The 15,099-nt window shown below is 41.5% G+C and overlaps 1 protein-coding gene across 1 annotated transcript in view; it reads left to right on the forward strand.

Moving 5' to 3' along the window:
• TGFBR3 (transforming growth factor beta receptor 3) overlaps positions 1-11,492 on the forward strand; it is a 200,237-nt gene extending 188,745 nt beyond the window's left edge. Inside the window, exon 17 of the mRNA XM_068963634.1 lies at positions 8,118-11,492. Within this exon, the coding sequence (XP_068819735.1) occupies positions 8,118-8,236 (119 nt within the window). The 3' untranslated portion in view covers positions 8,237-11,492. The remainder of the gene's footprint in view (positions 1-8,117) is intronic.
• The last annotated feature ends 3,607 nt before the right edge of the window (positions 11,493-15,099 follow it).

A 15,099-nucleotide genomic window follows, 5' to 3' on the forward strand; every position in this document is an offset into this window, starting at 1 on the left:
AATGGCTTAAACCAGAATTTCTCAACCTTTTTTAAACCCATACTATCTCTTCTTGGATAAACACTGAATTCTCTTTTGTTTTCTTGAAAGTTATTTAAAATTTTAAAGTATTTTTTCATGAATTGTAAATAGAAATAGTCAAACAAAGCAGTTTGTTTTCGAGTTACGTTCTTCCACCCCTAAAAATTATCATGTGCCTTTCTTCCTGCCCTTTGCCCTCCAGTCCCAAGGTAGAAACATTCTGGCCTGAACAGAAAGAAAACTTGTTCTGACCCCAAGACACAATGCAAGCCAGGCTTGGGGTGTCTGTAGTGCAAGAGGAAGGAACAAATGGATTGCTGTTTCATAACTTCTTTCTTAGGTTCCTTGTAAATATGGGAAGGAAAGACGCATTTTGAGACATGTCTAGCAAGCTAGTTGGTATTGTCTGTTTTTATATGCTTATTTACACTGTGAACCTGGATAAGGTGCTGAATTGATCAGTCAGATAGTGGCAGGCACAGACTTTCTGTGAGTTTCATTTATTTTCCATTGAACCAGTGCATGCCACAATCTTTGGCCTTACCCTTGGGCTGTCTAACTGGCCAAGCTGAAGCAATGACTGCTTTCAAGGAAAGAGAAGTACGGAAGGGTGTTTTGAGAAGTCATATCTTAATCCTCATCAGAATCTTCCCTTCAAATACTGCATTCTCTGAGTTATTTTAAATTATGACAGAAGGAGCAGAATGAACCCTAAGGTGCCAAGCATAGGAAAGTCACACAGTCCAAAGCAAATTTTAGGAGTTTAACAGTAAGGCTCTAAGTCCTTAGATTATGGTTCCTAATCAACAACCTTTTGAGTGAAGCCAGTTACTCTTAAACAGTGTGGGTTATATGCGATTATTTTTAAAGAGTAAATACTGCTGTCATGGTCCATGGTTGGTAGAATCTGCAGATGCAGAAGAATTTGGAATGCAGAAGGCAGACTATCAGTTATATGCAGATTAAGCCCCACATTGTCCAAGGGTCGACTGTCTGTTTCATGTGAGCGAAAGGAAATAAGTCTGTTAAGTGTTAGACTGAGGATATATGGACATCTGTGAATCCATTTAGGAATGTTGTTCTTCATGAACAGCTTACACAAGCACTGGAAGGGACAGTGTTTAGCAGAGGAACCTCTTTGAGTGAATAATTCTGTTACAGGAGTACTAACACATCCAAATCTCAGACTCACAGTTCTTTGCAACTTTCCACATTCTCCTGCACGGCTGTAAAGTTCTAGAGTTCTTGGCAGCTTATGCTGTATATATTAGGAATGAACTTGAAAGTACTCCAAGAAGACTCTGTAGCCCTGAAGATTTCTACAAGGTAGTCACCCACAGATGCTTACCACATACCTGCTGATCATGACTGGCCTTGGTAATAGAGCTACACTCCCAAACTCTGAAATCTGATCTCAGGCCAGGAGGGCCAGGAAGCCAGTTCAAAGCAAAAAAGGGCAACCAAATGGTGTCACTGTGGGAACAAACCCCACTGAATTCCCTCTGATAACCCCAAACTCTTGTCCACAGATACACTGACAAACCTGGGAGAGAGCAAAACCTGGCTTTATGACATGCATTGCTGCTCGTTAAATTCTGAGATGTGTTGTTATAAGTAGATTTAAAAACAAAAACCCAAAGCCCTTCCTGTGATGGTTTCCAGCAAAATAAATTAGGCTCATTTGGAAGCTGAAAGGCTTTATAGACACTTGGACTTTAAACTCTAATCATTTGGATTCTAAACCTGTTAGCATCACAGCTTGAAATGACTTTTTATTAAAAGCTGTAGCCTCTGGTTCACTTTAAAGACCACTCCTAAGGAATACCAGCAAGACGCAAGAAAGAAAGACTTGCTGCAGGACCAAGTGGTAGTTTCCTATTGAGAACCCTCTCCGTTTATTACCTGGATCAGCCAGCAGCAAATTTAGATGAAAGGTTCATAATGCGGTGGCCAGTGGAAAGAGGTGTCTATACAAACACTGACTCAGTCCATTCAATTTCCGCAATAATCTAAGCTGTGGAACTCAGACCTTATATGGTATATTTGGGGGTTCAGGCAACATCTGCCTCTGTAGCTAAAATAGTCCTCAGTTTAGATATTTCCCTTTGTACTTTCCACTCTGTCTGCAGCACAGAGCACAGAACCAAGCCTTAGGTTTGAACTGTGGAGATCTACTTACATACATGGAATGCATGTTAGTCAAAAAAATCTGTTTCCCTGCTTTTATCATATGACAGCTTTCGGTATAATAATGGATACTTCTGAAAGCTATATTCACTGTTTGGAAAACCCCATTCCTAAAACTTACATTCTCCACTAAGATAGTGCAGAGAGGTGGGGCAGTGAGGGTAGAAATGGTCCTGGAGTGGAGTCACAGAATCTTCATGCTCCTGGAACCTAACAAGGTCAGAGTCCCTAAACTGACTCATGAAGGTCCCAAAAGTTCTGTGCAATATTATGTTTTGTTTTGTTTTTTAAGGAGAGGAGCAAAAGCATTTATTCAGTAAACTTTTTAGCTTTATCACAACATGTACATAGTTTAAAGCCTGAAATCATCCTCCAAATAGAATTATACTGGTAATACGACTTAGCATCTAAACCATCACCATGAATTCATCTGTTGACTCTTCCAGTTGTCTCAATCTCCTTTTACACATACACGTTCAAACATCAGGTATTCGACTGACTCATTTTCCTCAATACTTTTGAGTTGTAGATGTCCTGTGTCATGGATCCTGTGTCTTCCTCCTTCTTTGTTTAAAGGGAACATAAGAGAGAAATGTTTTTCACATGTGTGAAAATATCATTTGCATGTCTGAAAATATCCTCATTTTACATAAACAGTAACAGATAGTTTGCCACGGTATAGAATTTTAGACTTCAGGTGTTTTTTCTTCAGAATTTTGAAAGCACACCTCACTGACTTTTAGCTCTGAAATTGCTTTTGGGAAATTCAAAGTCATTCAGATTTCTAATATGTTTTTTTCTTTCTGGAAGAAACTTTACAATGATAGTGCTTGATGTAGGTGTATTTTCATTCATTATGCTGGGCATTAATTGAGGCCTTTCAGTCTAGAAACTATGTCCTTTGTTGTTGAGATTTTTTAGAATTATTTATTTTTTCTTGCCCATGTTTTTTTCTGTTCTCTCTTTCTAGAAATCTTCTTATTTGAAAGTTGAACTTCTTGAATTGTGCTGTAATTCTCCTTTTCTGTTTTCCATATTTTTCCTTTCTTTTCTAGGAGATTTCTTTATCTTTCAGTTTCTTATTGCATTTTTAATATTGCCTTCAAGTTTGTTAATTCCAAGAAGTTTTTCCCATGAATTAAAGAAACATGTCCTACTCTTGTCTTATGGGTACAATGTCTTATCTCTCTAAGAATATTAGTATAGAATTATTTAAGAATAGGGAAGTTCTGAGCTTGTGGGTGGAACATATTGATTTTGAACTTTACTTAGGGTGATCTAGCTGGGCCTTTTATTGAGAAACTCCTGATATCACATCTTTGGATCTTTCCTCTTGAGTTCATCATGTTTTCTGTGAAACAGGTTTTCCTATTTCCTTCTTGGAGGTTATAGATCAGGCTGTCAACATTCTGGGGGTCACAACATTCACCATGTAGGCCTTAAGTCTGTTCTCCTCTGTCACTGTGTTTCTCTTCCCTCTTGTGCTGGTGCTGGTCATTCCCAGAACCCTAGTTTCATTCTCTTCAGAGAGTAAACTTCTGTTTAACAGGCTTCTGTTCAATAAATCTTAGTTGAATACACTGTGTATTCTTAAAGCAGAAGTCAAGCACATACCCAGGTCTGCCTGAATCATGTCTTTTAATTAGGAGTGTCTCTGGAAGCTTCAGATATTTCTAGAAGTCTGAAGTTTCTCCATGCTTCCAAATGTAATTCAGAAGCAGCAAGATGAGCAAAAGTGTGACTCAAGTTGGAGGCAAGAGGCTAAGTTACAGGGATCAGAAAGATGCAGGTGGAATAGGTGGAAACCCTCGTATGACTGGAAAGAAGGCAGGATCCACTCTCTTCACCCAAGTGCTCAGGTTGAGTTCAAATAAGATGCCCATGGAAAACCAAAGTGCAAGTGTGGAACAGGCTGGTCACATTGCAGTAATATTGAAAGAAAGTGGGAAGCAGAATATTTTGAAAGATTTTGCTTCCTTCCTTGGAACATTTCTCCCTTTCTCCATTACTTACAACAACATCTAATGCACCCCTCCTGCAAAGTTTTGCCTGCAAAAGGAAAGTCTTTTAGCTTGAAAAGTGAGGAGGGGCAATTTTTGAAAATGGTGAATAGTGCTGGAAAGCTTCTCTAAAGGTTGATCTAGTTCACTGTCCTTCAGTTCAGTTCAGTCGCTCAGTCGTGTCCGACTCTTTGCAACCCCATGAATTGCAGCATGCCAGGCCTCCTTGTCCATCACCAACTCCCAGAGTTCACTCAGACTCACGTTTATCGAGTCGGTGATGCCATCCAGCCATCTCATCCTCTGTCATCCCCTTCTCTTCCTGCCCCCAATCCCTCCCAGCAACAGAGACTATCCTTACTTGAGTCTGTGAAATAGTTACAATTAGGATATCAAGAGATTGAGACAACTGGTACAAAATTGCAACCAACACATAGGCCTAAGAGGGAAATATCTTTGTTTTCTCTGCAGTGTCAAGTAATGTTGAGTATGAGTCACCCCCAGGCACACGGTCTTCAATCCAATGCTTAAATATCTCCCAAGAGAGAAATTCCACAAATTCCCACTGTAACTAGCCAGTCCTCATAATGAGCAAGTTCCCTTCTGTGTGACCTAAATCTCTATCACTGCCATTTAAACTCATTTCCTCATGTTCTGCCCTCCAGGGAGATAAAGAACACCTGTCTGCTCCTCTCGGTAATAATTCTCTATGGCCAGTATTTGCAAACTATCTGCTTTGGGCTAAATAATTGAGATTCCTCTCACTTTTCTTTAAAATTCTTCTATCCTTGTTTCCCCATAGAGCTTCTCCATGTTATTCACATCTTAAAGTTTCTCTCCTAGGACCTGCCATGCTAAAAAACAGGGATAAGAATCCAGTTGTAAACTGCCGAAAAGTGGCAGGAAATCAGATCTGAACAGCTCCATGTTAAACTGAAGAAAGGAAACAAGTTATCCCTTAAAATATGTTTCTTTCTGTTTCTAAGGGCATCTCTGGCAATATTGAGGCTTAGCCCCAGCCTAATATGTGAGCTGAGTGGGATGAACCCTTGTAACACACCCTTTTCCTGAGGACAACATGTGCCAGATGCGTCTTTTCCCTTCTCACTCTCCTTCCCAAGGCTCTCTTCTTTCGTGGTTTGAGATTTTAGGAGCAAAGCATGAAGACTAAGCACATTTCTTTTGATGGCCAAGTTTGAAATCCATGGTCAAGGGGCCTTGCTTGAACTTGCATTCGCTACGTGGGCCTGCTCTGCATAACCCTGCGGTCCTCACTTCCCATCTTCTCCAGAAGGAGGCTGGTTGTATTTGTCACCCAAGGGATATTCTGAAGAAAGTCAGTGCTTCAAGACATCAGAGGTCACTGTGCTAGAGAGCAGAAAACCAAAGGACACATCTCAGAAAACCTAAGGGACTCTGCTGGCTTTTTAAGCAGAAACATCTGCATGTTAAACTTTTGTTTCTCATAGTGAATTTTTCTGTAGGGCCACTTGCATCTGACAGTGAGAAAAACTTTTCTTGATTTCTCAAAAGGTAAAAGTTTTTTTTTTAACAACTTGGTTATAATGAGAACTCTCACATCTTACATGTGAAAATAGACCCAGGGCTAGAAGGGATAGTCTAAAGAGGATGTTTTCAACATTTCCAAGCAGATCTCAGACAAAGATTCTCCTTGGCACACTGTTGGCTCAAAGCCAGGGGATTATTTGGTTAAGTTGACTTGTCCACCCTGGTGAAATGGATCCTGCAATCTTGAGTATAGGGGACTTCTTTGTTTTGTTTTGCTTGGGGTTTCATTTTGGACAGTGTTTTGTATCAGCAGCACAAGAGTTTCCAAAACTCTGGAAGTTGAAAGACCTTTTTAATGGGTAATGATTAAAATAAACTGACATGGCAACAAATTATATTTGGCAAATAGACTTCGGAAAGCAAATATTCAGACTTCCTGGGCAGGGCGTAGTACTGGCACTTTTCCTGAATGTGACTAATCGTGCACATGTCGCATTTGGGATGAGACAGACTTGTTCACTGTCAGTAGGACAAGCCAAGGCCTTCTTGCTGATTTAGCCACTATCAGGCCAAACAAACGAAGCCCAGGTGAGCCAAAGTGGGGAGGGTGGTGTGTTGACTTACCTCCTGCTTTTCTGATGTATCATTTAGTTAAATGGGGAAGGGGTATTTTTAAAATGTCCTTCACCACAGTCACATTAGTCCTGCTAATTGATAACAATGAGAATGGGTGTGGATCCACATGTGGGTTGGCAGGGGGCTGAATTTTCAAGTCGATCACGAGTTGTTCCAGTCTCTAGAGGTTTGGGGCTTTTTTTTTTTTGATAGACATAATTCAGAATAGCTAACAGATTTAATTTCCTTTTAGAAAGAAAGTTCCCACTCTGGGGAAAGTGGATTTCTGGCAGAAAGTCACTGTCATTGAGGCAAACGTCCCTGCCTTTAATTAAATGCACACATGAAGGGTAGAGGGCAGCCCTGGAAAGGGTCCAAAATAGAGATTGCCCCCAAAAAAGAAGAATGAAAATACAATGTTTCTCTGCCTCTGAGAAATATTGACCCAGAATTCCCTCTCCATCCCTTCAATCCCAGAAGAACAGATAATCAGAGAAAATACAGCATGGGCCAAATGTGCCACAAGCATGTGAAGACCCAGAGGTTGAAGCCTGAACGTGTGTCACTGGGTGGTTCCTAAATGGGTGGCAGGGAAAGCTGTACCACACAAGCTGCTTCTGTGTTTTGTGGAACTGCTGTTTTGGCAGAGGTTTTTGAGGAGTAAAGGGCCGAGTTCCTGTGCTTGGAGGGCAGAGCCTTTGCTGATGTATTTTGTTTTAACGAAGAGGCCAGAGGGTTGCTTATCTCCAGCAGAGAGCTGTGTATTTCAGGCCGACAGGAAAGAGGAGGCTCACTCATAAACAGACCTGGCCCTCTGGGGCTTCCCACATTGGAGCGGGGAGACCACTGACCAGAAATTTATGAAGTTTATGCTTTGACTTTTTAAAGAAAATGCTGTGTTTGTCATCGGAGAGCCTTGATTGCTTTTCCCTACCTAGAGCCATTTTTTTGAGGGCTGCTCTCAGGCCAATTTTGTTGAAGAAAAGATAGCTCTAGAGCTCTTTGCTGTGTTAAATGCAAACCATGTGTGTGACCCAAGGTCTCCTTCCTCCCCACAGTCCTGCACACTTGGCGCAAGGAATGGGCTTAGCTAAAATGCAGGGGGGTGTGTGATGAAAAGTAGGGTACTTGATGTGTGAGGAGATACTCAGGCTGCAAACCTCAGGATGGAGGGGGTGTTCTTGGCAACTGCAGTCCCTTGTGCAACAGCTAAACCCCTTCTTCAAAAGGTTTTTCTGAGCACCAGGTCCTCCCACCTCCATTTCTCAGGTGTGGGTCCTGTGCTCATCACAAAGCACTCTCTGCTACAGCTAGGGTGAAACCTTGGCATCACCACCCCTATTTTGACCAGGTGTATTCAGAAAAAGGCCTCCAGATTGCCAAGGTGATCTCATTACAGTTTAAAGGTCTGGTTCTCCAAACCCTCTGATACCTTTATGAGAGGAGATGTTCTCTGAATACAGGTGCTGGTCATTTGGACCACACAGCACAGATGATGGTTTCTTCTTCAAAGGTTGTAGGCACTGAAATCCTGTGCATTCATCCTCAACTATTAGGGGGTCTTTGCCCCTATTAACTGTCTGTCAATCACCTTGAAAACATTCCTTTTTCCCTGTGCAAGGGGCTTTAAAAACAAAACAAAACGGCAACAAGCAGAAACAGCATCATGATGGGAGGCCTTCTAATCTAGCTGCTTCTCATGGTTGAGAAGAGCCCCAGATGAAATGGTCTTTTCAGAAATGCACACATGTAACATGCGTGTGTCCTTTTCTGTACTGACTGCAGGAGAGACAGCAGGAAGGCAGCAAGTGCCCACATCCCCGCCAGCTTCAGAGAACAGCAGCGCAGCCCACAGCATTGGCAGCACGCAGAGCACACCCTGCTCCAGCAGCAGCACGGCCTAGCCTGCCCCGCCCGCCATCAAGGGCAGGCCTGGGGGCCCACACCTGTGTCCAGATTCCAGGCTCAGAAGGCTCCACTGCGGTTCCCTGGTAAAGAGAGTGAATTTCAGTATAACCGTCACCTGTTGTGTTCACCCCCCACCCAGGGCTGACATAATCGGGCCCCCTGGACTTGTGTAACACACTAGATTCATGTGAGAAAGCTAAGGTGGTGGCCTTCTCCACCAGCCCCTCACAGGCTTAGGGGTTTTCAATGTGAAACACATGCCAGTTTTTTAAATGCTGCTTTGTCCAGGTAAGAACATCCATAATTTGAAGCCCTGCCTTTTACCCAGATACAAGGAGTTGGTAAAAGGAATAACCAGATAGTAGAGCCAGTGAAGAGATGTGGCCAAAGATTATTTTCTAACCGAACCAAGATGTAAAACAAAAGAAATGCTTCAGGACTTTCTAAGTGTGTTCCTCCATGTCTAATTTGCACCTTCAGGATGCACACTTCTCACCTTGCTGCCACACTTGTGGGACCGCTGTGTCAGCTTGATGGGTGCTGCCCTCGTGGACTGCACCCCGACACACCTCAAGGCAACATTCCTTCTTGTGCCCTGGGCCAAAACCAGTGCTGAATTCCTTATCAGCTTCCTCCTCCCCACGCTCACACACCAACTGCAAAAATGTCTTAACGCAAAGTTTGTATTTCTTTATAAGCATATAGAAATTGAAAATGGCCAAAATCTGGGACTGCAGATTCCTGCTCATTTATGACACTGTGCTCTACTAAATTAATGTGTAAACAGGGGCAAAATTCTCTTGTAAAAGCTGAGGAGGAATTTGCACAGTGATATATATACCAGCGCATGTATATTATATGTCATTTGGCACTTTTGTTTTTTCAGTTGAAGAGAAAATTCACTCCCATTTAGAAAATGTCCTACACCTTCAGAGTTGTTTATTCTTAAACATTTTTGGGAGAATTAGTGATTCCATGCAAAACATGTCAGCCTTTTAAAAAGATTCTTTCGTAAGCACCAAGCTCTTATAAGTTGAAAACGTATGGCAGATTCTTTTGGTTTTCTGTTGGTTATCTGAACAGTGTCACCAATTCTGCCAAGAAAGTGATGAGATTTGGAAAAAGGCACTCATTTGGATGCTTTAGTTTTCTTGCCTTAAATATATCACCAAACTCAAAAAGAATTTGAGGTAAATTTTATTAAAATGGAGTATCAATAATATGCCACTTTGCAGCTAAAATAAGCTCAACTGATACCTCTATGTTAAAAAAAAAAAACAAACACACACATACAAAAACAATGCCAGAGGAAAGCATCCATGCCAAATCACTTACTACTGAAGATTACTTGATTGCCAGTAAATATTATTGTTTTACCAGAATTCTCCCAAACAGCTCAGAACTCTACAAATAGAACAGGCTAGATTCTACATCTAAAATATTCACAAGCAAATCTAAATGCGCTTAAAATAAGGAAGCTGTGCCTGGTTCTCTGTGAATAGAGCCTTAAGTAGGAAATGTTGGTGTTGCCTGAGACTGGAAGGCAGTGTCTACAAGGCAAATAGGTGGAGATTGACAGTCATTGTTACCCCACCATAGAGTCCTGCTCCGATTGATTTCATAGTTATAAACATTCAATCGAGATGATTTTAACCAAAACAGATTGAGGGCTAAGATTTCCAGGCTATCTACACTGATAATTTTGCAGATCTCTACAAATAAAGATAGATTAGAAAAAAAAAATTTGCCTTCAGTTAACTATATTTTTAACATAAAGGTATCAGCATGGAGGACTTAGATTACGCTACCTGTGTTTGAAAATAATGCGCTTTGCCTAACCTTCAGCAGAATGTATTGTTTTAGCATATTCTATGTATAAAAAAGTTTAAAGATGTCTTCAAAGAAGACTAGAGTCTTTAAGTCACTTATAGCTATATTTTACTACAAAAATCTGTGTATAAAGATATATTTAAGTGTTTTAGATAAATTTAAGTTACTCCATATGAAATGTTTAATTTCAGTTACTGTGAATTCTTTTGATCAGTTCTTTGCTTTTTAAAAATCCCTATCCATCCTGTTAAAAAGAAAATTAACTATTAAGAGGTATTAAAAGATTCAATTCTTAGATGGACAGGGTTTAAAACCTTTTGTAATATATTCAAATGTATATTTTTGAGAGAGATGCTGCATTGCCAATGATTTTATAAATAATTTAAAATTAATTTACAAATTTATGGATGTAAGCCAAGAGATTTTAAAAGAGAATTCAACCTTTATGTATTTGGGTCTTACTATCCAGAAGTATTATTCAGATCAAGAAATTCATGTTGATGAAACCTGATCCTGTGTTATTGGAGAGTGAATGTCATTAAGTATTTCTGAAATGTTTCTAAAAAGTGAACATTTAAAAAATACTGTTTTCTCCCTAGCTTCCTGTTATAGCATTTCCAATTGCTTCATACTTCACAGTTTTAATGAATACAAAGTATAAGCTCTACTTTATAACACATCCTGTAAGTTTCTTTAAAACAGTTTTTATATTCCAGTTAAATTTCTCTATCTGAAAACTCTTTTGTTACTGCTGCAGGTTACACCCTTCATCCGCAGAGGCCACTTTGTTTTGTTTGTTATATGCTAAAGCTATTGTTGAAATGCTCTAAATTCCAAGGCAGATTGTCTGTGTAATACCCTACAGCTTTTCACCATGTGGTGTGTACCAGCCATTACTCTGTATTTGAAAAGTCGATTCCTTCTGTCAAAGCTGTTTCTATAGCATTTTCTAAACAAAACAAAAGATCTTTTCCTTGTCTGTAATGAGATTGTAAACCCGTTTCCTGTGTGTGTTCTGTAGTGGGCGTGGTTGTGAGTGTGTGGGGGGGTGCGCACCTGCGTGCCGGTCTTTTGTACTGTAACTACCTCATGGTTTGAGTGATGGTTGTACTGCTGATTGTGTTAACAGAGCACATTTTGTTGGGTGACTCGTGCGTGTGATTTTTTTTCCTGTTTGTTTTAGCTGGGGGTTGTTCATGAAACCAACAGATGTTTTTCTAAAAAGGACTATTATCAGTTTCCAAATACAATACTTCTCTCTTCTGGTTTTTCCTGAATGAGCCTGATTTTGTTGCTGTTTTTCATCTATGAGGGTAAAAAGAGTACCCTGAAAATCCCTGTGGCCAGTTTGAGCACCCCTGTTGTACTCTTTTTCTCTGTTCAATGTGTCAACAAATTTGTGAACATGCTTAGATGTATAGTTTTGATAACCACAGTTTTAAATCCTTTATCTGTGCATAATAAAAAGATATATATCAATTATTAATACGTGTCTTGCTTGGTTATCATTAAATCCTCCCCTCGGGCTGACATAACCCTTGTTCATGGCCTTTCTGCTAAATTTACCGTCTGCTGCAACTGTGTTGGGCTTCCCAGGTGGCTCAGTGGGAAAGAACCCACTTGCCAATGCAGGAGATGCAAGAGATGCGGGTTTGATCCCTGGATCAGGAAGATCCCCGGAAGGGAGAAATGTCTACTCACTCCAGTACTCTTGCCTGGGAAATCCCATGGACAGAAGAGGCTGGAGGGCTACAGTCCACGGGGTTGCAAGTTGTTGAGGAGGAGCGAGGGGAAGGGCTAAGGCTCACATAGCAGAGGGGAGGGGTGACAGACTGGAGTGGGGCATGGTGGAGCTTCCACTCTTTTCAGAAATACGTGGCAGGAGACCTGGAAGTGGATGTCAGCCCTGGCGTCCGTCCAAGGGCTTTCTGTCAATCTCCTGGAGGCATGGAAAGAGAAATAATATGTATTTCGGATTTACTATTACCATCCCCTCCAAATTTCCCAGTGCTGCTTCCAGCATCCTCTATCAATATGCCATCACCATCTACCAGCTGCCCATGCCAGAAACCTGGGAATCTCTCTAGACTATTTTTGGCTACCACACCCCCAAATTAATAAATCCAAGCTTATTCTACCTTTGGAATGTCTCTTTCTCCAAACCACTGACTTATTTCTGCTCCTTCTGCTGTTACCCAGCATCCAAGACCCATCATCTTTTAAACTCCCACTCCCTGGCCTGCTCCCCTTTAACCCTCTCTCTCCACCATGCAGCCAAAGGAGTCTTGAGCTGTCTCAAGTCATGTCACTTTCCAGCCTGGAGCCTTTAAGTAATTCCTCGATTTGCCTTCGGAACAAATTTCAACCTCCTTAGCATGGTTGAAAGAGAATAATCTGCTTACTTTCCCACCTACTTCTCTCAGCTCTCTAGAACTCAAGTCCAATGTGGCATATCCCCAACCAGACACGTTTATATTATGAAAAGAATAGCTTTCTTTTGCTATCAGAGATGAAATGATAACATTGAATATATGTTTACAAACTGCACTCGCAGATCCCTGCCTTCTCTCCTTTTAAGAATTAGTGATCTGGATGGTTAGAAACGGGCTTCCTGGCTGACTCAGCAGTAAAGAATCCACCAGCAATGCAGGAGCCACAGGAGACATGGGTTCAGTCCCTGGGTGGGGAAAATCCACTGAGAGGGAATGGTAACCCATTCGAGTATTCTTGCCTGGAGAATTCCATGGACAGAGGAGACTGGCAGGCTACAGTCCATGGAGTCGCAAAGAATCGGACATGGCTGAAGCGATTTAGCATGCACGCATAGTTAGAAACAGACCCGCAAAGGTATCAAGGACAGAGGGCCAGGCCTTGCATCTCCCACAGGTAGCTGTCCACACAGCAGAAGCCGTGAGAGGGGCTTAAGCCACATCTCACTCCAGCGAGGTTGGAGTCCCCATTGAAGAGAGTCCAGCCAATGCCCAGTACCCAGAGTGTGCCCTGGAGCCAGCCCTCAGGGGATAAAGGGAGAAATTGATAGCTTACCAATTTTTCTGCTACTAAACTCTGTCTTTGCTAGAGCAAAAACCTAGGTGATCCATAAATGAGCTTCAGAGTGTCTATTAATTACCTGAAATTGCATGTAGGTTTTGCATTGATATGTCTGGACTGTATTTCTGGTTTTGAGTTTCTTTGTTGAAAGAGCCCATAGCCCACTGAAATAATTTTTTTTTTTTTTCACTCAGTGCAGTTCAGTCCCTCAGTCCTGTCCGACTCTTGGAGACCCCATGAATCGCAGCATGCCAGGCCTCCCTGTCCATCACCAACTCCCGGAGTTCACTAAAACTCATGTCCATCGAGTTGGTTATGCCATCCAGCCATCTCATCCTCGGTCGTCCCCTTCTCCTCAGCCCTCAGTCCTTCCCAGCATCAGGGTCTTTTCCAATGAGTCAACTCTTCGCATGAGGTGACCAAAGTATTGGAGTTTCAGCTTTAGCATCAGTCCTTCCAATGAACACCCAGGACTGATCTCCTTTAGGATGGACTGGTTGGATCTCCTTGCAGTCCAAGGGACTCTCAAGAGTCTTCTCCAACACCACAGTTCAAAAGCATCAATTCTTCGGCACTCAGCTTTCTTCACAGTCCAACTCTCACATCCATACATGACTGCTGGAAAAACCATAGCCTTGACTAAACGGACCTTTGTTGGCAAAGTAATATCTCTGCTTCTTAATATGCTATCTAGGTTGGTGATAACTTTCCTTCCAAGGAGTAAGTGTCTTTTAATTTCATGGCTGCAATCACCATCTGCAGTGATTTTGGAGCCCCCTAAAATAAAGTCGGACACTGTTTCCACAGTTTCCCCATCTAGTTCCTGTGAAGTGATGGGACCAGATGCCATGATCTTAGTTTTCTGAATGTTCAGCTTTAAGCCAACTTTTTCACTCACTTCTTTCACTTTCATCAAGAGGCTCTTTAGTTCCTCTTCACTTTCTGCATATCTCAGGTTATTGATATTTCTCCCAGAAATCTTGATTCCAGCTTGTGCTTCTTCCAGCCCAGTGTTTCTCATGATGTACTCTGCATATAAGTTAAATAAGCAGGGTGACAATATACAGCCTTGATGTACTCCTTTTCCTATTTGGAACCAGTCTGTTGTTCCATGTCCAGTTCAAACTGTTGCTTCCTGAGCTGTATACAGGTTTCTCAAGAGGCAGGTCAGGTGGTCTGGTATTCTCATCTCTTTCAGAATTCCCCATAGTTTATTGTGATTCACATAGTCAAAGGCTTTGGCATAGTCAATAAAGCAGAAATAGATATATTTCTGGAACTCTCTCGCTTTTTCGATGATCCAGTGGATGTTGGCAGTTTGATCTCCAGTTCTTCTGCCTTTTCTAAAACCAGCTTGGACATCTGGGAGTTCACGTTTCATGTATTGCTGAAGACTGGCTTGGAGAATTTTGAGCATTACTTTACTAGCATGTGAGATGAGTGCAGTTGTGTACTAGGTTGAGCATTCTTTGGCATTGCCTTTTTTTGGGATTGGAATGAAAACTGACCTTTTCCAGTCCTGTGACCACTGCTGAGTTTTCCAAATTTGCTGGCATATTGAGTGCAGCACTTTCACAGCATCATCTTTTAGGATTTGAAATAGCTCAACTGGAATTCCATCACCTCCACTAGCTTTGTTCATAGTGATGCTTCCTAAGGCTCACTTGACTTCACATTCCAGGATGTCTGGCTCTAGGTGAGTGATCACACCATCACGATTATCTGGGTTGTGAAGATCTTTTTTGGACAGTTCTTCTGTGTATTCTTGCCACCTCTTCTTAATATCTTCTGCTTCTGTTAGGTCCATACCATTTCTTTCCTTTATCTAGCCCATCTTTGCATGAAATGTTCCCTTGGTATCTCGAATTTTCTTGAAGAGATCTCTAGTCTTTCCCATTCTGTTGTTTTTCTCTATTTCTTTGCACCGATCGCTGAAGAAGGCTTTCTTATCTCTTCTTGCTATTCTTTGGAGCTCTGC

This window comes from Capricornis sumatraensis, chromosome 2 (genome assembly GCF_032405125.1).
Source record: "Capricornis sumatraensis isolate serow.1 chromosome 2, serow.2, whole genome shotgun sequence".
Classification (NCBI taxonomy): domain Eukaryota; kingdom Metazoa; phylum Chordata; class Mammalia; order Artiodactyla; family Bovidae; genus Capricornis; species Capricornis sumatraensis.